The sequence below is a fragment of the Photinus pyralis genome, unplaced genomic scaffold (genome assembly GCF_008802855.1).
Source record: "Photinus pyralis isolate 1611_PpyrPB1 unplaced genomic scaffold, Ppyr1.3 Ppyr1.4_LG9, whole genome shotgun sequence".
In the NCBI taxonomy this organism is placed as follows: domain Eukaryota; kingdom Metazoa; phylum Arthropoda; class Insecta; order Coleoptera; family Lampyridae; genus Photinus; species Photinus pyralis.
Window position 1 is genome coordinate 16,151,435 of NW_022170878.1, and position 24,259 is coordinate 16,175,693.

Below are 24,259 nucleotides of genomic sequence, written 5' to 3' on the forward strand. Positions count from 1 at the left end.
AAAAAACCAAAATTTCTGTTTTTTGGTTTTTAATTTTTTCATAGCAAAGTAATTTTAAGATTGCGGAGAAGCATGTAGCAACTTTAGTTTTTCTTATAGGCGCCATTTTAAATTTCGACATTTTGAGATTACGTCTTTTTTTTTCTTTACAACAATGTATCACACATCGTGGTTCAGTATCACATTTTTCCTAAAGATACAATTTTTAATTTTTTGGGAAGAGTGCTTTGGAAAAACAAAACGTTCTTTTATTGTGGACAAAAATTTGACAGTTTGATCCATCTGTCTGGTTGCAGCGTTGGCAGGGAACTCGTGTGAGAAAATTCGATTTTCATCTTAGCAAATTTGAATCTTAATTCGTTTTGCAAGAAAATTATAATTCAAATTAGAACAAAATAGGTACGTAAGAATAAATAATATTTTCGCAATAAACACTACTTGATAGGTATAAGTCAACCTTTTGTTCATAATAAAAGAACGTTTTGTTTTTACAAAGCACTCTTCGCAAAAAATGAAATTTGTAATTTTAGGCGAAATGTGACACTGAACCACCATATTGTAGTAAAGGGAAAAAAACGTAATCTCAAAATGTCAAAATCCAAAATGGCGCCTATAAGAAAAATTAAATTTGCCACGTGTGTCTCCGCCATCTTAAAAGTTCTTAAAAACGGGATGTCATATTCGAAATCTCCATTAAAAAGTGTCTGAATATTATGTGTTAATTATAAATGTCTACTACGATTAATTTACCATGAAAAAATTAAAAACTAAAATCAGAAATTTTCGTTTTTTTGCGATATTTTCAAAACTATTGAAGATATTAAAATTTCTTTTCAGATTACCTATTATTGAGGACGAAAATTCGCTACTTTGCCCTCATTTAGTCAAATTTCTGTGTCTTAAGGTAAGCGAGATCCCCATAGTGGCAGTCGAAAAATGGACACCGTGTATATCTTTTATAGATTTTTTTATTTTTAAGTTTATGTCGTCCCTTGCATTTTAATTAGGCCCTAAACTATTAAGCGGCAGAGTAAAGTGATGCAAGCTTTTTAAGGGAGTCGATGACGTGCGTCTGTCTGTTTGGTTGTCTGCGTGAACACGATAACTGGCAAACGCCCACACCGATTAGGTTCAAACTTTTCACGGTTGACCTATATGCCACATGTAGCAAACCCGTTGAAAATGGGTCAAATCCAATGACCACGTGGGATCACATCCACTTGCCGCTTTTATTACTTTTGAAAAACAATTTAGTGCGTATACTGGACCAATCTGAAAATGTACCTCACCATTAAAAAAAGGCAATAAAATAAAATAAAAAAAAACGTTGGGATTATATCAGACACACATCCTTCAAAAATTTTGACTCGAAGGGAGGGAGGGGATTAAAAGTCGAGACAAATTAAAAAGAGAAAAGATTTCCTTGCCATTTACAGGTGGTGGAGGGATGTATAAAATTAGTGACATAAGCTTCTATGGCAGATTATGACTGTGATGGTTGGTACTTGGGATTTGTATTAAAATTACGAGATGTACTCGTATTACGGAAATTTGAAGCATTTGAAACGTTTTAAAACAACACTAATAAATTTATTTTTATTTTTTTGGCGAGAGGGGTAGGGTGGAACACGACGTGCAACCTCCTCGTAGTGAGTTCTGGGTTGTCTCTTTAAAAATTAAACATTTAATTTTTTGACATTTCCAAGAAATTGTTTTTTTTTCATTTTCAGTGTCATTTCGACAGCCAAAGATATACTCCTAACATTTTCAGATTTTTTTTGGGTGACTTGGAAACTCAGAAGACATCGTTTGAACACCCGGGTACACCATTTTCGGAAATTGTTAATTTTATGCTTACTTTCGGCCCTAATGTAGGCGCCTCAAGTAAAAGTAAAACTAATACCAAATCAAGAAATTTGTTTTTCGCATGCTAGATCTAATTTTTAGCGCATTTCCACAAACATTATAAAAAAATACGCTATTGTGGGCACTTTGTCCGTCAGTTTGTCCATCCGACTGTCCGTCCGTCCGGTCGCTAGTAGTTCTTTATTTTAAAAGCCATTGTTCTACTTCTTTCGCTATTTGGTTCGTTATGGTGTCGAAGCTTGCACCAAGGAAGGATCTTTTTCTGTGCCGCTTTAGAAAAAAGTTATGGTAAAAAAATCTATATTTTTCATGTACCATAATTTTACACTTTTGCCGTTTATTAACTATCCTCGAGATCGTTTATAATGTGGTATTGCTGTTTGCCCGTCTGTCTGTCTGTCTGTCTGTCAGTCTGTCACTGTCTGTCGGTGTGCAGTTGTAGGTTGTCTGCACGACACCTCGAATTAAGGTAAAACTAATGCCGACTCAAATAAATTTTTTATTCGATCCGATTAAAAACACGCAAAACGATAATTGTTGTGCATATTATTATATTACCCAATTATTCATTATTTGTGAACCTACTCTTTTAAAATTGTAAGGTAGGATTTTTCTAATAAACTGAAATTGAAGTAGCAGGTCAAAACTCTAAATTTCTTATTTGTGGTGGATTTTTACGAAATTTTAATAGAAGTTGCCCCTTACCGATGGGAAATGAATGCAAATGCTTTTTGTAAATCGTTTACGATTACTTTTTTAACTTGTTCTTATTGAGCGTCTGATGCACAAGACAAGTTTTTCATCGGAACGAAAATGGCTAATCGCAAAAAAAGTAGTTAATACAAGATGACAGAGTATTTTAGCGAATATACAAGGCCATAATTTGTAAGTGTAAATTGCCCAATTAATTAGTTAATGTTGTCATAATTTTAAATCCGGTTCTGATCGAGTTTTTTTATTCGCCGCACCACCTTCAGGCCGGCGAAAATCTCGATTTCGAGTATTTTTCTGGTCGACTGGTCGGTAGTTGCCTCGTATATCATCCGTTGACGTGTCGTAATAGTATGATAATATGTACACACTCGGCGGCAGGCAATTTTTACTAAGCAGATTACAATATCAATCTCTTTCCCGGGAATCCAAGCAGATTTTCTTATATCCCGCTTACTTCCCGTTGTTATAAAGAGCGGGGGTGCCCCTCGGTGTATTCCTTATGGAAATTAAACTAGGATGTACCGCGCGCAAACGATTTTCCTCTCCTGGCTTCCTCTTTTATGACGGGCGCGCAACGGATCACTATCAGAAAGCAACAGTGTTAAATTTTGTTCAATGGGCAGAAGTAAGTACGGGTCACGCGCGGTTGATTCTTGGCACACCCGACACTTTCGACCCAAAAACCGTATCGACCACACGCACAAAAATTTTTCGAATCGCTCTCCGGAAAAAAATGGCGGCGTTAAAAATCAGTTGATGATTTATCGCGTGTTACGCACATGTGAGCTTCGACTGATGCGGCATATATTTAGTATTCCGTGTATTTAGTACTTGTCAGGGTGTTAAAGGCAATAAAACCGCGCGTTTGTCATACGTATACCGAAACTTCCCCAAAAGAAGCGCGCAAGAATTCGGGCAACGGCGACGGGGGTGGTTTTTCGCCATGAATTGCGAAATAAATTAGTATCATTTCTCAAGCGGATTTATCGTCGTCATTTTGAGGCCTTTTTTTCCTCGACTCTCCAACAAGAAATTACTAAAGCTGCATTTGCTTCGCAAATAAACTTCAAAAGCCGAGCGGTTTAATTTCGGTAGTTAGCGAGTGCTAAAAAACACCCCCGCCCCACAATCGTCGGAGCGTGCGACACACGCGCTCATTTAACTAAATAATGCACTCAAGAAAAATGCATTAACTGATTGCGAGCCGTAAAAATATTGACACGTCATGTCGCCGGCGAAGATTCTTCACCGTTGCAGACGATGATTATATTAGAGGTAGGTATATACGCGCGGGTGATATGCAAAATAGGGTGCGGGGATGTAAAGTAATCAGTGTTAGTGGAGAATAGTTGGGATAATCCCGGGAGAAAAGTTTGCAATCACGCTACAAATTCAGTTCAAAATACTTACTGACGTCTCATTAATCACTTTTATGCACTACGCTGACTTCTAATTTACTCGTTTATGTTATGACGGAAAAGGCCATCAATAATTTTTGCGTTCGCTCTGTTTTTCTAATCCTTATGTAGCACGCTGCGGTGAATGGAATTCATTAAGGTTTATTGCAGTTTATGTAATTACTGCGATTTGCATTGCCGTTTCCGATCACTTGTCATTTATTCAGGTGCCGCGATCGCTCAACGTCAATCGTAAAATATCGAGAAAATGGCGAATCCAAAATTTGATGCAAAATTTGCCATTATATATAGAAGTGTGGCGAGCCAAAAGTTTATAAGTACGAGTGGTCTCATGATGGTAATGACGATTGTATGAAAGGCGTCATTAAATTTTCTTTTAAGGGTAGTAGAGGAACTGGTCCGAATATGGTTTATCCCTTATAATTTTTGCAGTTTTGGTAATTTGTTTCTAAAAATTGTTAGGCCTATAGCCCAAAGTGTTAGATACACAGAGAAAAATTTACAAACAGAAAATAACTGTTCGTGAAGGGTAAGTTTGAGACCACCTCATTTTTGCAAACAGTATAGCAGAGTGAGCCAAATGTGCCCCCCCCCCCCTGGAAAATTATCGAGAAATGTTATCTAATGAACATGAAAAATCTGTAATCCAGAAATACGGCTAACGGCAAAAGTCACAAACGTAGAACTCTTTCTCCGCCCTCTTCACTTTCCGATTTATCTTGCCTCTTCGCTCTTTTCTTTGAATTGGTAGAATTTACTGTGGACTTTGGCAATTGCGTGGGCTTGGTCGTTTCGGCATCTTCTGGAGTGATTGCTCCAAATGACCTGAGATTTGCTAGATTTCTTCCCGTTCCTTTCTTACATTCTTCGCTTCGTACTTAGATTTTTGACGCGGCATGATATTTGAAAGAAGATTTCAATTTCAGATGCTGGTCCAAATATGGGCCAGAGCCCATAGTTAGACCTACCGAGAGGCCCGTATTATCCACATTGTACGTTGTGTAAGAAACTGACGTAAGTTTTTTTGCGGTTACATAAACGCGAAATCGTTTGAACAGAACGAAGCTACTAGTCCAGGAGGCAGCGACATTTTTTGTGCACTCATTTCTACAAAGCTGATATTCTGCCATTTTATTGTTTTGATAAACAAAACAAAACGGTAGTCTACCGCGTCGGCGGTGTTGCCTAAATTTGCAACAATGTTCTGAACATGTTAATAAATAATATGTACAGGGTGTCCCATTAATAATGGTCACAGGCCATATCTATGGAACCGTTAATTGCACAGCTTCAGGAAAAAAATATTTTCAAGTTTCTAGCTTCGCCGCCAGAGGGCGTACAATTCATGGTTAAGAAGAAACATGACCTTTTTTCTAAAATATTCCCAACAAATATGCATAAAAATACATGCATAGCAAGCTTGTATTAATTTTGCATCATTTTGATGCAGCACATATTGCACTAACTCATAAAATATGAGGGGTAGGGGAAGGAGAACATCTATTTAAAGAATCGAATGTAACTTCAGTTTAGGTTAACCGATTTTCACATAATAGGTCTTGTTGGAAAGAGCTGTCTTCGTGGAATCAGATTTTATATCAATAGAGTCTTTTTAGTAGATGTGATGAGTGGTAGAGGGCGCGATGTGACATTAACATACACTTTGCAAGTTTTTTGAAAATTTCATATAGAACGATATAATTATTATATGATATATGATATCAAGTAAGATGAAAAAGTGAAAATATCAGTGAAAACCGCATTTTGATATCTGTTTCTTAAACAGAGATATGGCGAAAATACCACCAATTGTAAAATGATAGTGTTATTAGTAGCTACCTTTTAAGAAGCTTACAGCAGATGGCGCTGATTGCGTTAGGACCTATTCTTTGGTGGCCTATATTATATGCACAGCCCATATTAGGACCAGTTCCGCTACGGCGCTACCTCTTCCATAACCCCCAGTGTTCCATCCTCCCAAAACCGTCTAAATCGCCACTCTCATTACAGTTTTCGGTAAGACTACATCAAACGTAGCACCGGGGGTCTGGGGGAGTATGGAATACACCCCAGTATACAAAGTGTATATGAGTATACGAATAGTGGCACATTGATAATGATGATTGTAGGGAAATGGTGCTCGAAATTTTCCTTTACTGAGGGGTATTAAATATCCCCCCTCCACATACCCGCATACCACCGGCGGTGTTGCATACTTTCACAATACCGTCTGCATTGCCGCTCTGATAACAGTTTTTTGGTAACACATCAAACGTGGCACTGGGGAGTGGGGAGTCTAAGGGGTATGGATCATACCTACCATCATACGAAAAGTTTATTTATACGAATGTTCTCATGGGACTAATGACGTTTGTGAGGAAAGGGTTATGAAATTTTCTTTTAATGGGGAGAATTCCATGCCCCCTTGTGTTGCATTCTCCCCCAAGACCGTCTAGATCTTACTTTCATTGCAGTGTTCGGTAAGATTACATTAAGCGCGGGGGGTCTCGGGGATACGGAATAGAAAGAGTGTGTGTATATGAGTACACAAATGATCTCATAGTGATAATGATCATTGTTGAGAAATGGTGCTCGAATTTTCCTTTACTGAGTGGTATTGAATATCCCCCCCCCCTTTCCTGGTGTTGCATTATTCCCCACAACCGTCTGCCTCGCCACTCTCATTACAATTTTCGGTAAGACGCCATCGAACCGGAGGTTTTGGGGGGTACGGAATACCCCCAGCATACAAAGAGATTTATTTATACGAATGGTCTCATGGTGATAGTGACGATTGTAGGGAAAGGTTCATGAAATTTTCTCTTAACGGGAGTATTCCATACCCCCCCCCGTGTTGCATTCTCCCCCCCCCCATCCCCAATAACCATCTGCTGATCACTCTCATTACAGTGTTCAATAATGCGCCATCGAACGTAGCACCGGGAAGTATGGAGGTATAAAGTATAGACCCCCCCCCAGTTCAGATGGGAATTTTCGTACACCAGTTTCGGACATTCTGGCGGCTACTCCGAATCAGTTTTTCATGAAGTTTTCCTATTTTGTAAGGTAAATGCCGGAGTAGTATAGAACAACTTCAGACCTTCCGCAGACGCACCCCTAAAAAGCATTATGCGGGTCACTCTGTAATTGGGCGCAAGCCTGTTGATGGTCCAGAACGAGAGAGAGATAATAAATAATTAAAATTCTGGTTTTTTTACAATTTTTGGTAAGCCGCCATCGAAAGTAGTACCGGATGCTCCTCAAATTTCCTTTCCAACATAGCAGTTTATGTTGGTGCAACATAATTTATGTAATCCAACTTTGTTTAATGAAAAAGTAGCCAACCAGTTTGCATATAATAAATATGGCCAGCCCCCCCCCCCTCAGCATAAGAGAAGGGTTTATTTATACGAGTGGTCTCATGGTGGTAAGTAGGAAAATGGTAATTAAATCCGATACCGCCCTCGTAGGAAATCTATGACTTAGAGGATCTCACACTCCAAAATTCAAACCGTTCGACCAAAAAATACCCGAAATCGAAGTTTTTGCCGATCTGAATGTGCAGGGGCGAAAAAATTCGATTAGGCCCGCATTTAAAATTAAATGAATTCGATGAAAGACTTTTCAAAAAATCGCTGCGTCTTGTGCATCAGATGCTTTTCATCCTCAAGAACTAAAATGATTTTTTTTTCTTTAAAAGCCTGTAAAAATCTTCAAGAACTTCCGTTTCCAAAACCCTCCGAGGGATACCAAGTGCCCTTAATTAGCCTTGAACGTTGTAGTAATACCATTGTTTAAGTAATACCTAGGTACCGTTTCAAAAGTTTTAAGTGTTGTGTTGAACTTTCGGTTCTTTTAAAAGCTTTGATGCCGTTGAACCACACTTTCCCTTCTTCCTTTCCTTTGCGTCACATTTTCCTATCCATACTATTTTCCTTTTGTGCGCGCGCAGATTCTCGTTTACCTAATCCCGTTTGGCTCGTTCAAATTTAAATTAACTAATGAAAAATTTCCTGTATTCACTATAACGTTTGATATTGAAACGTTGTATGTACATGGTAATTCGAAGAAATGTACTATCTCAGGTTCGTTATTTGTAATTCATGCGTGGCTTGTTGCAGAAGCGAAATAAAAGATGGTACTCGCAAAATCCAAACACAAAATCCTATTATAAAGAATGTGAAAACTTGTTGGCGTAAATGAATAGGAAGCGTAAAGTCTTAAATGAATCGATAATGCTGAAAAAAATGTTAAAGTGTCTGGGGTTAAGATTTTTTATTTTACTTCACTGCAATTGAGGAATCTTTGAATTGTGCAACAGGCCATTTATACATATAATTTCGACCTCAACAGAAGAAAGAATTTTAGATTTGGGAAATTGCAGTTTTTCAAAATCTTGGAGCTTACAATTTACAGAGATGTTTTTCGAAAAGGTATTTTAGTATCACCTCATTATGTATAAATGAGTGAACAACTGCACGCATTAGCGAAATGCGTGCGGAACATTTTCCATTGAAAAATCGCGGAAAATTAATCGAAACCTTTTTGTTTTAACTATTTTAAGCGAGCTTCCTCTAAGCCGATTGTGCCAAAACGCATTCCTGGAATGCCCAATCAGCGCTGACGAAATAAACGTAAAAGAACGTTTTCGTGAATGAAGGTGGTTACGTTTGTTCCCAGCATACGATACTCAGCTATCGATTTCATCGAAAGATCGGTTACACCTGAGAGTCCTCCGCGGGCCATAACTCCACGCTTTGGATACCTTCCGGCCGCGCGTTTTGTAATACCATACGCCGTCGGTCGGTACGTCAGCGACAATTACGCATTTCGCCCGAAAAAAATTATGCGACCAATTTGCGCTCGGGGAAACCGCGAATTTCCCCAATAAAATCTGTGGGAAACCGGTAATGCGATCCGCTCGAGAAAACGAAACCCCTGAATTTCTTCGGGTGGGGGTACGTGTGAATTAAATCTAGTAATCTGAAATATTAATTTCCTCTTCGATTTTAGTTTCGTTTCGAATCCGAGCCGGATTAGGTGCGCCCCCCCATTTTGAGTGCGATTAAAGCGTAATTCTCGCATCGGAAATGCGACGCACCAGACGCGAGCCGAATCCAAAAGTGAATTGAAACAGCGATGGACCACAAACTTTTCTAAAAATAAACGGTTATTAGCGCAGGCGTCCGTCCGCCACTTGAAAACCGCCAATCCTTAATCAGGGGTGGGTCCGATTAAAGGCATGCGCCTGAAAATCACCCTTAATGCGTCCGAACTACCCTAACGCTAACCTCACGTGTGGATTAGTGGAAATGTCGGCTTGTTCACGTTGCGTCGGCGAAATTAATCGAAAACGGGGAAAGGCGCGCGGGGGCTCGGTTAATTAAGTTATTAATTTGCCAGATTTTTGACTTTGAGGTGTTATGCATCCACGTTTGTCTTCCAACCACTGGCTCCTCCCCCGAAAACCGTCAGGACTCGCTTATCCGTTCAGTATTCACGTAAACATCGCGACGCGTTCGGCTCCCTAACAGCATCCCGACGGATAGCGTCGCATCTGGTGGTCGCAGCGGCGATGAGTTAGTGAGGAAAAAAAGTTATGGAAAATCTCGTCGAGTTTTTCAGTTTGGCAAAGTGCCGGTCTGTGTTGGTAAAACAAAAGTGAAGTGGCCGGCAATCTGGATACCGCAAGTTTAGCGTCGCTCTTGTCGTTTCGCCAACCGGGGGCGGCAATGGATCTTACAACTGCCTACCGTTACAACCAAAATATGATGGAATATTACACTTGTAAGTTTCTTTCCCATTCTCAGGCATCGGACACCAAACACCTGGTGACTTTCGGCCGAACAATGGTCCTCGGAATTTTTGTCACCCAACCAACTTGTAAAAGGTCCTCGTTTGGGAAAACGAACGCGAACCACTCGCCCGACTCGCCAAAGATCACAAAGTAATTCTCGCGAATCTAATCTCGATCGTAGCCACCCCAACTTTATATTTAAGAGGATTATCGCTGTCGGGCCTGCCCTTAAAAACACTCAACACATGTTATGATATTTATCTACTTATCAGATTACACAATTAAACGAGGGTGGAAATCGGAATTAATATCATCGAGGCCGGTTAAGCCGTCGGATCGGATTCACCATCAATTGCTAATCATTACGGGGTGGTTTTTTCAACACCATTCAGAAGGTGCTGGCCATAAGATCTCTTTGGCGGTTGTGCCAGCGAGGCACAAGTGTGTAGGGATCAATCTTGAAGCTTTAAAGAATCTTTACCTCTAAAATTAAGCTTCTCCATTCAAGCTTTAAACTCAAAAGTGCTTGATTCTTTTAATTCAGATCAATTTACCTAAATAAAGAACTATATATACCTATAAGATGGAATTGAACAATATTTAAAATCGAAACTTCAAACGTCCTGATCTTTGAGACTTCGGATTTAAGCGTCAAATTAATCTTCTCTGCAGATTTAAGCCTTAGTAATAAAAAGAAGGTCTTCAAGACCAATCCTTCATTTTGAAAGAATCATGTAAGAACTGTACAAAACCTAAGCTTTTTACGCCAAGGGTGCAAAGGTATTTAGTAAAATCTGATCATGAACCACGTTAAGGGCTTAATTTTTAACATACTCGATGTCAAACCGCATTAAGAAACTTGAACCTTGGCTGAAACTTAGTTTGAAGACAGAAATCTAAATCTTCAAAGGGGTTTATCAAGTTTGAGGGAATTGAACTTAAAACTCGGATCGATTTTTAAATTTTGACGCATAAAAATCCATCCCTTAAATCTAAAGGGTGCGCTCGTGCCGCAAATTTTGTGCGTAGAAGTCCGATCATCTCTTCCGTTAAGATTGAACAGAAAGATCTGTAACTTGGTTGGTTTCCAAGTATGAAACAAGTGACAAGTGAAAAACTCCAATATAAAGATTTCCTAAAGGAGTTCAATTTCAATAAGTTTCAAATTTCGAACTCAATTTAATTCCTCCGTTTTGGCTTCACGCGGCAAAATTTGAAAAAGTTATTCGCCTTCGCCTTCAAAAAATGAAATCAATTTAATTATGGCGACTTACCAAAGAAACGACTATTACAAGATAGTAAATTAACGTGGTATTAGTGAATCCAAACACTTAATTTGGGTAGAACCCAAAAAATTGGAAACGTTGTGCCCAGATAAAGCACCAAATTTAAATATACTATCAAGATCAAAATCGATACGTTACCTAAATTAAATCTTTAAATCAATAAATACTGTCAAATGCGGGTAATACATCGGATGATTTATTTATGATGCAAACGTTATAGGTTACCATTCAACAAAACGAACAAATACATGCATTTTTCCTAACTAAGAAATCTGGCTATTACAAAATGATAAAAGCTCTACGTTTGAATAATTGTAAGCTTAAATATAATATAAGGATATCTATCAAAGGAAATTCGGATAATGTAGAAGATGGTTAAATTAGGGAGAAGTTGCGCAATCAAAGAGTAATTATCATGCTGATGTAAAGAAAACCAGAAAATTTTCATTACTTCCGAATATATGCCAGAAAAACCGAAATTTGCCGATTTTATTTTTTTCTAGTGTTATTTGAACAGATAAAACGCTTTCTCAGAACTACAAGACGGCGTTGAGTGATTTTCAACACAGCTTTTCGTTTCGGAGAAATCATCGTCAACTGTATATTTTTTATGTGGTCCCTACAAAAGTACATACGCAATTGAGTAGCATTTTTTATTACAAATAAAACGATGTAAGGTACACAAAAAAAACAAAATTTAGAAACTGTCGGTTTCAACAGGGTGTAGCACCCGCGCATATGGCCCTAATCGTGCGAGAATACCTATCAGAGAGATAGGTATTTCATTTTCCAGGAAATTTGTTAGATAGGTATTCTCGCACGATTAGGGCGTTGTGATTGCTGAGAGAAATATAATTTTTGTGAGTTCTAGACGCGGAAATTATTTACTTGAAATACGAAAAATTTCGAGTTACATACATTACTGATCCAGCAGTCTGTTACTTTAGATAAGGGAAAATGTATAATGAAATATTAAAAAATGTTCGGGAGATGCCTCCGATTTCATTTTGTGCATGATTTAGTTTTTTAGTTTTTGTTTTTTATATATTTGGCTGCAAAAATAAAAACCTTTTTTTGGTTAGAGGTATTTTTATATTTATCATTAGGCATATTATTCCATTATCTATAAAGTGCTGGATCAGTAACGCATAAAATTTTCGTTTTGAAACGAATCTTAATTAAAATTGAAAATCCGTTTAGTTTACTAGTTCTGAAGAAAGCTTAAATCTTTACGTCTCTCTATCAGCAACAACTAAATCCGCCAAGTTTATTTAATTCAAACCCCAAAGTTCTGAAGGAATTTTAGGTACATGAATCATCATACAATTTCGAATTAATTTAAAACTTCTCTCTCTCTCTTTTGAGATAACCTCAATTGCGTAAGGTGAAACGCTAACATTTGGAACATCCGGAAAGACGCACAACGGCCGAGCACGTGACCAGCATTTTTCCCCGGTGAGAAATGCATATAATTGTTCATTTTGGTGAATTGTAACCTATAACGTTTGCATCACAAATTACCTGAATTTGGCAGATTTATTGATTTAAAGGTATAATTCAGGTAACGTATCGATTTTGACCTTAAGGGGATATTAAAATTTCGCGCTTTATCTACGCACAACGTTCCCAATTTTTCTTGTTCTACCCAAATTCAGTTTTGGATATACCAATCCCACATTATTTATTTACCACATAATACATAACAGGTATTTATACAGGCAAAGCAAAAAAGATAAATTTTGTACGAGTTAATAAGCTAAGGAACGGCTACAAGTCGACGAGTCAGTAAGTAAAATTATCGAACAGTACCGTAACAACCCTACGGCGAAACATCACAAACCCACTTAATCAGGAATGTATTCTAGTAAAACGTCAATATGAACTTACTTAATTTCCCTTATTTTTAAATTATATTGCGGGTATAATAAAAAATGCTATAAGAAACGCGTGTATAATTGGTCTTTAAAGCACTTGCAACAACATGCTTACCAAAATATTAGGTCGTTTTAGGGTCGCCTAGTTTTGAAAAAGACTGCCCCAGAATGCGCACAGAAAAAGTTTACAGATAGATACAAATGGGGTCCTAGGAGGATTACAAGGTTACGTTTTGCTTTGTGAATGATCTGAAGTCATTTAAGAACCTAAAAACCCCGATGAAAAGTCCCTAGGTGTTTTCTAATAAAAATATTCGAACACTGGGAGAAGCACTTCACACCCGAAAACTACGGAAGGTTTCGAATTTAATTAATCTCTCTTTATTTTGAGTTAACCTCAATTATATAAAGTTAAACGCTTACTATTGTACCAAAAACCATTTTTTTAAACAATCCGGAATGACGAATAACGGCCGAGCACGAGACCAGGACTGTTTCGCCGGGGAGACTCATCTTGCACCATAAAACAAGGTCACTCCTTAATAACGCAATCAGACAATCACTAAGCACTAAGTTTGACACTTGAAAAAAACAGTTAAGGGGCAGCGTTGCATGAAGCGACCTCTGGCGTTTTAAAAAACGTGCAAGGGCGGCCGAAGAGCCCCCAATAACTTTCTACCTTCAAGTGTTTTTAACGGCCTTCTTGAATGTTTTAGTATTTAAATGCTTTCAAGTAGTTTCATGAGTCATCACCCAAAAACCTTTCATACATAATCAAGAGAAGTGTTGGCACTTAAATTCACTTTAATGCCCCTTAAAATCCCTTAAGAGACTTAATAACAATCTTGAAAGTATTAATACCAACACCAGAAGCTTAGAAAGACCATTTACGTGCGTCAGGAGGTTACAAATGCATAAAGGGCCTGTACAGTCCTTGAAAAACCATTAAGAACCTTTTTATTCACCAATAAACGTCTTTAAGTGTTTAAAAAAACCTGTAAGATTGAGTAACAACATTTAAGAGCCTTGTGTCTAGGAACATTTACGACACAGCTTTACTAGTGAACTTTAACAGCCTTTTTGCAGTTCTTAAGGGCCTTTAATAACCTTGAAAGGACTTAATATCCGAAATTGAAGGCTTCTTTACAACTTTGTGCGCGTTAGGGGTTTATAAATACATAGTGGAGCTTTTAAAAGTTTTTAGTTACCTTTAAGAGCCCTTAAAAGCACCTTAAAGGGCCTTTAAATATTATTAAAGAGCTTTATAATGCTCCCTACGAATATTTACGAGTTTTAATGAGTTACCAAAATTATCGCGCCTAGCGTTTCACAGTTTTTAGTGAACCTAGAGTTTCCAACAGCTTTTGGAAGTTCTTTAAGGGGCCTCAAGGGCTATTAATAATCTTGAAAGTACTTAATATCCGAATCTTAGATAACCTTTTAGAATCTTTGTATGCGTTACGGGTCTCCGAGGGCATGTAACAGCCTCTAAAAGCTTTTGGGAGGCCTTCCAAAATCCTACAAGTGTATAACAGTCTTATAAAGAGTCTTAGAAAACTTTTAATCTTTAATAATAATAATTTATACTCCTGTGTCTTAAAATAGGCAACTTGTTCACATAACAAGCAGGCATATATTTAGTAAATAAAGTTTCTCTCTTAACAATTTCCACTAGTTTCATTTTAAAGACTCGCCAAGGGTTTTCTAGGAGCTTCAAAATCTGTCTTTGCTTTTTCCAGTATTGAAAAACGTAGAAAATGCCCCTTTAGAAACCTTTAGTACGCTAAGAACTGTGGGTTTTTAGAGGATAGTTTGCAAGAGCCCTAAAAAGTCTACAAAACTCTTTCAGAAGCTTCCTTATGGATATATCATCGTTTTCAAACGAGAGGTTTTAAGACCTTCTGCCATTTTTAAGGATTTTCAAGGCTTGTATGCGCCTCCAAGAACCTTTAAGAACATACAAAGCAATTTATTAAAATATGGGAATATTAAGGAGTTCTCAAAAGTCTCCAAGAAAATTTTAGAACCTGTAACATGTGATCTTTAAGTACCTTTAATATTCTTAGCTTTTAGGACTACTTGAAAACCGAACCTTGAAAAGTCTTGAAGACAATTAAAGGTCTTCATTGGTCTTGAAAAACTTTAGTAGTGTTTAAGCGATCTTAAGAGTGGTCTGAAATCTCACAGAATTCCCTAGAAACTTTTAACTTTAACTTTTAACAGTCTATTATGAGACTAACGGCATTCAAGGCCATTTTTGCTGCCTTTGCTGCTTTTTGGATTTTTTAAGGCCTTTAGAATCGAGAAGAAAGAACAGTTACGTGCCGATTTATGCGTTCGAACAGAATTAAAAAAAGGGACCAAGATAAAATTCGGTGGAACAAAGAAACAAGTATAGATTGTGCACAACTCTTGTGCAGATAAAGTGCAATTTTTTAAACGGAAATAGCTTTTGTTTTGACATCACCAATGGATATATTTCTTGCAGACGCCTCAATCGCCCTTTGTGAGTAGTCTCTTCCGACAATCCGATCACGATAAGAGGTCGAGGAGGAGGGTTATGGTTGGTAGAAATTAATTCCTTTCGTTGAGACCTTTTATTAGAGTACCATGAAGCATAAAACTAGTTCCACTCCTCCCCCCTCCCCACCCCACCCCCACCCCTCCAGCTTGTACTTTGATAAGAGGACAGAATGAAGGGCAGTAGTTGGTAAAAAAACGGTTCCTTTCGTTGAGACCTTTAATTAAAATACAATGAGATACAATTAATTTTTACCCCTCCCCCCAGGCCCCGTCGCTCACTGATCTCGAAAAAGAGTTGCACGGGAAAGTTGTACTTTGTACAAACCAATTTATTTCGATTAGACCTTTCATTAGTACTATGAAGGGTAGAACATGTGTTAACTCCCCCCCCCCCCCCAATCCATCTTCTGAAGTTTATCTTGGCACCACTAAAGGCATTCGTATGCAAAATCTGAGGCCAATTGGTTATAAGTTATGCACGTTTTACTTTCAAAAACAGCATCTCAGGAAATAATTTGTGTGTGGGGGGGGGGGGGGGGGGCTTTTAGACAGCGAAATTTTATGGCCGTCTGGCACACCTTCAAGGTATAGGCTACCTACTGCAAAAAATTCCAGGACTGTAGGACCATTCCCCTAGGAGTAGTTCGAAACGGCAGAAGTGGGTCCGGACGGACGGACAAAACGCAAACAATAGCACATTTTGTTTAATTCTTAAAAATGCGCTAAAAATATTATAAAAGGAATGGATACGAATGAGGCTGAGGTCTAAAGGAGGAGAGAAATAGGGGAAAGGGTGGAAGATGATCTTACAAAGGGGACATAGATATACTAAGTACAGCAACAAAGGGTGAAAATTTACGGGGAAACAGTAGGCACAGGGATCTGATAAGGGAGTGGTTAACGAAATACCTAAGGGAAGGAAGAAAAAATATCCTGATAGTAGCGAGGTGTTGATGCGGAAACGAGGAGAGACGGAAGGAGAAGTGGAGAAAAGAAGAAAAGAAATGCATAATTTGTGGAGAGAGGGATGAGGAGAGGAATGGAATGGTACTCGATTCCTAATTCAGAATCCGGGGAGGTCTTGTGACTCGTAAGATCCGAAAATCAAGCAAGCTTCCGGTCTTGGATGACAAAATCCAAGACTATGTGGCAACGCCGTAACGGCATGCACGATGGAGGCAACACTGTTGCGAACTGCGATGTAAAACTTGAATGATTTTTCGTCTCGACTGCTATTTCCAATACTACAGCCGAAATTACGTTAGCATTTTCCTTCACTACAGGTCCCTCATCGTCGGCATTGTTTCAACTTAGAGAAACGACACTCCACTATAGGAAATATAGTCGAAAAGACTGGAGAGGGGGAGGAGGTGAATGAAATGCCAGAACACGAAATTAAAAAAAATGGTTAGAGAAACACAGGATAGAAAATCAAGAGATAAAGAGTGAAACAAAGAGGGAGAAGTGTTAAAGAGCGGTTGGAGAATTTTAACCGGGCGCATGGAGGGAGACATGGACGGGCAATACACATAGGTCCATGGGAGGAAGAGGGAGGTCGGTAAACGAAAAAATACTGGAAGAAATAGTCTAAGAGGGAAGGGAGAAAGATTATAAATGGGAAAGATACAAATACGAAGGGAGATACTGTTATGGGGAAGAGAAAGCAAAGGTGATAGGAAGGAAAAGAGAAGGGGAGGGAAAATATGACGGCAAGTATTAAAAAGGCAACCACTTGGAAACAAGTAAATTAAGAGGAAGAGAGAGATAATAGAAAGGAGTGGTGCAGGTAGAGGAGAAGGAGTTGTGAAAACAGAAAAAAATGTAAACAAAAAAGATGGAGAAACGGAAGAATATGAAGAACAAATCAGGGGAACAGCAGAAAATAGAAAAATAAGTGGGAGAGTAATAGAGGACTGAAAGAAGCACTTTACTAGGGTACTACAAGGAAAGGAAAAGGAGGTGATAGAGGATGTAGGAAGAGGAGAGGTGAAAAGAAGCGAGATTTCAAGAGAAGGGACTAAGCAGCAATCAAAGAGATTGAAAAAGGGGAAAGCGGTAGGAAGGGATAAAGTAAGACGCTTGTTCTTTCGCCACAGATATCTTCAGGAAGAAGCTGAAAAATGTAATGAACAAGATGTGCAAGGGAGGGAGACTACCGGAAGCTGCATTTGACATTTAGAGCTGTTACTGCTTTAATAGCGTGACAGTCCTCTTTCCCTGGAAGCTCCGCAGAAACAGAATCGCCTCAATTATTACCACTTCCCACGTCGTGAGCTCAGGGAAGAAATCGCCAAAGTGGCGACAGTTATACTAGCTAGAGCATCTACCGCTGGCTCTACCTCTGATTGAACAGAAGCCCACGTTGAAACTCTTGTTTCCCCGGCGCTTAAAACGCTAAAACTCAATTTCCAAAACACAAAATTGAAGATTTGTTCCGATACAGGTCTCAAATCAGGACCATAAATTTAGAATTTAGTATTCAAAATCTTTTTAGAGACGAAGGAGCTTTGGACCCTTTCAATCCGTTCGGATTGGATGGTTCTTTAGGGTCTATGAGGCTTTTGGGACCTTTAAAAGCAGTTGGGAGTCTACAATGGCACAACAAAAACAAGTTTTGTTGACTTTTTGGTCCTTGATTTACTTGATCTGGTCTCCAATACACTAACGCCCTGTATACATTTTTTAACACAGTACATTGTGGGTCAGTGCGGATGCGGTTTTTATGTAAGGTTTCGTAGAAGCTTCCTTGCCCCATCTGCATGCAGCTGACACTTTCGGCATCGAAATTCTTCTTTTTTTGCCACCCCCCAAAATGAGCTCGAACATTTACACCACTTTTTTCGCCAATCAAAGACGGCGGACCGATGCGAAACCGCAATCGCCGCGTGCTACATATGCAAGTGTGAAATGATGCGGTTTGCGGTTCTAGACGCGCTCGTATGTTAAATTAAACACACGTACGATCCGTTGTGAGCTCGCGAAAAAAGGGCGACATCTGTAAAACAGCACGAAACTCATTTGCAAATTCATGAAATTAGTGAAAGGATCGGGATTAATTGATTCTTAAATACCGACCGTCCGATGCTTATTTATGAATTTTTTCGCGCTCGACTTTTTTATAATCCGGTCAAGCGGCGGAAAGGGTTGATTGAAATTCAGAGTGTATGGCTAAATGTTTTTCATAAATCTGTAATTGCACATTGGGAAAGTAACAACTTACAGTTCTTGAATGTTTCAAGTGGAATAGATCCATTGACGGTGATTTACAAAAGAAATTATTTTCAGGTCACGGCGGCGTCAATCAACTGGGGGGCGTCTTTGTGAACGGCAGGCCGCTTCCCGACGTCGTGAGGCAGAGGATCGTCGAGCTCGCACACAACGGCGTCCGTCCTTGCGATATATCAAGGCAGCTTCGGGTCTCCCACGGATGCGTATCAAAAATTCTCTCGAGGTGAGTTACTGTTTTGTTTTTCAAAACGCGAGAGGGTTATTAGCGAAGTTTAGATCGCGAAAAAGTTTCAACCCTCCTCTCCCGCTTCGCATAATCCCCCATAATCTCGCCCTCTGCGCTGTTTCCCGGTTCCGGCGTACTCCGACAGGCCTGGCTAACGCGATCATGCGACCTGCTGGTAATGCTTTCCCGTTTTTTAGTGCGCACTTCCCAAAAAGATGAGCTTTATTTTATATAACCAAAGACCGCATGGGGGTTATTGCATTTATCATCGTGTCCCGCGACCGCCGAAAATAAGTTACTTCCAACAGCATACTGCGAACTACAAAACTAACCCCTCGCTTGTAAAAAAGAAAAAAAATGATGCCGCAAAAGTGATTTGTGTGTTTGCTCTTTTCGGAGTACTTGCAATTAAAGGGCCCTAAGTCTAAAAGTTGCATGATTAATTATCTTTTTCACTTATGTGTCTTCAAAGTTGCTACTTTAAATAAGCAGAACGCATTTTTCTGTGCTAAAGTCATCGATTATTTTCATTGCAAATTACAAAAAAAATGTGTGACGAAATCCTGCTATTTGTTGCTATATTACACACATTGTGTGCTCCTAGTAATTTTTAGTATAATCTTTGACTGTACCTATCGGAAACTTATAATCTCTCATTCTCGTACACATCCAGCATCTGCTATAAAGAAAAATCCCAAAATTAACTTAAAATTTCTCAATTTGAGAATGCAAATTTTGATCAACACTTGAAATAAATCCTGGGCACAAATAAAGCAAAATTCCCGTAAGAAACAAAAGATTACATTGGTTGGGCATATTACCCCGCACGCATTCGGGCGACAATTTTTAAATTATTTACACTTTTTTCGTAATAAACCAAATAATCTGGTCTTAAAAAGTTTGCACTTAACTTACGTGCAAATACTGACAACTTCTGAACTCCACTTTGCTTTATAACAGAGAATTAGATGGCAAACAAAATTGGAATAACATGACAAATTTTCGGGTGGGTGTTTAGACGGTAGGAAACTTTTAATTTTTAATAAGAAGGAAGGCCTCGCTGTACTACAACTGCTTGCTCTTTCAACTTCGAGGAAACGTGCGTTAAACACTACTTTCGTTAACTTTGATTATAAAAATTGCGGATAAATAGGGCCGACTGACCTTAAATTAGCGCAAAAAAAACGTACACGCTCTTCAACCGTCGCGAAACAGCAGCCCCATTTTTTTTATTCCGGTATTTAAAGGACCACCACTTCCATTACAGCATCATCCCCTCCTTTAACAAAATTTTAAAAACCTCGCCAGCCACGACGGAACGCGCCAAACGTCCTCTCTTCTCGACATGAAACGCCTTATCTCTTATCAGCGAATAAAACGTGTGCGTTAATGAAATTTCGTCTGATAAAACACCTTATCGCGGCCAACAAAACACGTAAATTTGGTGAAATGTGATCTAAATTGAACTAAAGTGTGGCTATTGTATGTTTGTGGGGGGACCCGCGCAAGTCAGGTCGTGGATTTCTTTCATAAATTTGAACATGTCTGGTGCGAATGCACTTGAATAATGTTTTTTTTTAGAAAACTGGGATGTGTCGGTACTACTTAGGGCCTATCACCGCCTTTTAATTAGCAACCGCCGTTTTAGATTGTTTTACGGTTTAGAATTTCTTTTTCTTTTTGCTTAATTCTTGTGAGAATGTAGTTAGGGTTGTTTTTAGGTCACGTTGGAATTGTACAAAGTACGAAAAAAGGGAAGAGAAATTTGATTCGGTTCAAAAAAGCACCAATAAATGTATAGTCCCTTTTTTAGTCAATCTCATCGTATAGGTTGGTAAAAATGCTTGGCATTTTAAGACTATGCTAGCGTGTTTTTATTTCGCGATTTTTGGGGCGTGCATTTATAGACAATTCGATTCTAAAACGTGATCGATCGATATAGACCAATGTAAACAAGTATAAATTGTGCACAACTCTTGTGCAGATAAAGAGCATTTTTTTAAAACGAAATAGCTTTTGTTTTGACATCACCAATGGATATATTTCTTGCACTCGATCACGAAGAGGTCGAGGACGAGGGCTATGGTTGGTAGAAATTAATTCCTTTTGTTGAGACCTTTCATTAGAGTACCATGAAGGATAAAACTAGTTCCCCCCCCCCCCCCCTCTCCCCACCACTCCGTACTTTGATAAGAGAACAGAAAGAAGGGCAGTAGTTGGTAGAAAACGATTCCTTTCGTTGAGACCTTTAATTAGAATATAATGAGAGATAAAATTAATTTTAACCCCCCCCCCCCTCAGGCCCCGTCGCTTACTGATCTCGAAAAGAGTCGCACGGGAAAGTTTATAGTTTACGCCCCCCCATATTCGAGATATATTTAACATCTCTTTAGGTAATGTTAAATTACGAATTTATGATTTTGTTACATATATGGTAAGGTTAATTAAACGTAGGTGTAGTAATTTCAGTTAAATTTGATGTATACTCGCTATTCCACTTACTTTATTTGTTTAAACTTTGTCCTGTAATTGGATTTTCTGTAAGGACAATAAAGTTATTATTATTAAAGTTTAACTTCGCACCACTAAAGGCGTATGCAAAATCTGAGACCAATTGGTTGTCGTATGTAAAAGTTATGTACGTTTTACGTTTTACTTTCAAAAACCGCATCTCCACCCTCGCCTTTCCGAAACGTATTGTTCCTTTTACGCCCCCCCCCTCCCAACGTGCAATTAGCTTTATGAAAAAATTACAGATAACGTGTGCCCACGTGTACCTAATCGAGACGGTGAAACTTTAATTAAATATAAGATCCAGTTTTCGAGTAATTGGCGAAAACCGGTCACTCGCAGCTCCTCACACCCCCCCCCCCGCGGCCTAGGAGACCTTCCTACCACGCTACGGGGGGGGCGGGGGGGGGTGACCTCGGCGTTCGAAGTGTTTCGACGTCCCGCGTACAATTCACCACCTGCGTCTTCCGTAACCCCCTTTTCTATTTGTCCTAGTGGAAAATCCGGTTTACCCCCAAAAAGCGACCTTTGCGCCCTCCCTCTACCTCCCTGAGGGGGGGGGGAGGCGAAACGGACCGAAAAATATTCTGAAAGTGCCCAACCCCGACGGCTACAGATTCCGAAAGTACCGAACCCGTAAGTCGAATAACTTGTCGTCCAGGTCACCTCTTACGGGCGATAAAAAATTCTACCCTACACGGTTCGACGCGCCCATCATCGGTGCCCCCTACGCCGCGGAGACGTCTACGAACCTCTTACCGTTTGCCCTCCGAAGGTGGTTTTATGGGGAAAAACACGAAAGTGGAGGTGTGACTATGCAAATATATGTTTAGAGATCCACTACAACTCCTCAAGGGTTCTCCAGAGCTTCTTGAGAAGTAGTTGAGGAATTTTTGGAGATTCTCCATATTCTTTCAAGATATTATATATTCTTTAAAAAAACTCCATGAATTTTTTTAAAAGATTATTTAAACGTTCTTCCGAATGCCAATAGATAATATTTTTGAAAAATCATTGAGCAATTTTTAAAGAATCTACAAAGATTTGTTTAGAGATCCGCTGCTCCTCAAATGCTCTCCATAACTGCTTGAAAAGTTGTTCTTCAAAGATTTTCCAGACGTTCTTTTAGCATACACACAAATTCTTTAAACAAATTTCAGAATTTCTTCGAAGATCATTCTTTAAACCAAAGAGACGATAACCGTCAAAGATTTTAGACATTTTTTTAGAGATTTTTAAGGATTCCACAAAATATTTGTGATTCTCTTGATCTGTTTCCAAAAATTTGCCTCCCTAAAGATTCTTCTTCAGAAATTAGTCTAATAGTCCTCAATCGCCGTTCTGAGATGCTTCTTAGATGTTTGTGGTTGATGTTTTGCAGATTGTTACATGATATTTTGCAAATATCTTTATAAAATGTTTACTAAATTTATTGTTTTCTTTGAGAGATCCGCTGCTCCGCAAAAGTTCTCCAGAGCTGCCTGTGGAAATGTTTGTTGAGGAATTCTACAAAGATTCTCCAGAAGTTCTTCCAACATTCTGAAAATTCTTTAAAAAAATTTTCGAATTTCTTTAAAGATTTTTAAAGCTTTAGAAAGCAGAGGGAAAATATTTATTGAAGACGACATTCTTTGAGAGTCTAGTCTTGCGAGACCATTTAGAGATACTTCGCGGTTTTCTACTAAATTTGGTGACTTCTTGAAGATAGATAGCGAACTTTTACTCGTATGTATCAAAGAAGGGAAAAAATTAAATATCAAAATGGGTTTTTCTGATACTAGACACACTCTTTTAGAGATTCGCCCACTCATGAGGGAGTCTTTACATTTTCTCCTCACATTCTGTCAAGAGATTCAAAATTATTTAGTCTTACCGAAATTTTTTAGAGATTTTTAGGCGTTCCTCAGAATTCAAAGAGAAAATATGTTTTTTGAAGAATTCTTTGTGGTTTTTAAAGATAATATAGAAATTTCTCTGATTTTCTGGTGTTTTAAAAAATTGACTGCTTAAAGATATTATCCCGAAGTTCTTCAAAAATTTATGTATAGTATCCTGAACTTTTTCCGTTTTTAGCGCAATTTTTAAGAATTAAAAAAATGTGGTATTGTTTGCGTTTTGTCCGTCCGTCTGTACGGACCCACTTCACTCGTTTTGAACTACTTGTAGGGGAATGGTCCTAGAGTCCTGGAATTTTTTTGCAGTAGGGTAGCCTATACCTTGAAGGTGTGCCAGACGGCCATCAAATTTCGCTGTCTAAGAGGCCCCCCCACGAATTATTTCCTCAAGTTAAACTTTACAAAATTAGGGGGGGGGGGACACATGTTCTACCCTTCATGGTATTCTAATGAAAGGTCTCATCAAAATAAATTGGTTTGTACAAACTATAACTTTCCCGTGCGACTCTTTTTCGAGAGCGTCGGGGCCTGAAGGGGGGGGGGGGAAATTAATTTGATCTCTCATTGCATTCTACTTAAAAGCTTCAACGAAAGGAACCGTTTTCTACCGATTACTTCCCTTCTTTATGTCCTTTTATCAAAGTACGGGGTGGAGGGGGAGGGGGTGGAACTAGTTTTATCCTTCATGGTACTCTAATGAAAGGTCTCAACGAAAGGAATTAATTTCTACCAACCACAGCCCTTCACCTCGGCCGCTTATCATGATCGGGTATATTCCCTTATACCTCAACAACGGATTGTCGGAAGAGGGTACTCACAAAAGGCGATTGAGACGTCTGCCAGAAATATATCCATTGGTAAGGTCAAAACAAAAGCTATTTCGGTTTTAAAAGATGCGCTTTATCTGCACAAGAGTTGTGC

General features: G+C 38.8%; 1 protein-coding gene across 6 annotated transcripts in view; it reads left to right on the top strand.

The window, feature by feature from the left end:
• LOC116180512 (paired box protein Pax-5) overlaps positions 1-24,259 on the top strand; it is a 198,904-nt gene that overhangs the window by 121,060 nt on the left and 53,585 nt on the right. For 4 of the 6 annotated variants that reach the window (XM_031500527.1, XM_031500532.1, XM_031500528.1 and 1 more), the window contains exon 4: positions 18,764-18,929. In XM_031500527.1, the coding sequence (XP_031356387.1) occupies positions 18,764-18,929 (166 nt within the window). Of the gene's footprint in view, positions 1-9,421; positions 9,786-18,763; positions 18,930-24,259 lie in introns of those variants that run through there. The other 2 variants (XM_031500533.1, XM_031500529.1) reach the window with 2 other exon arrangements.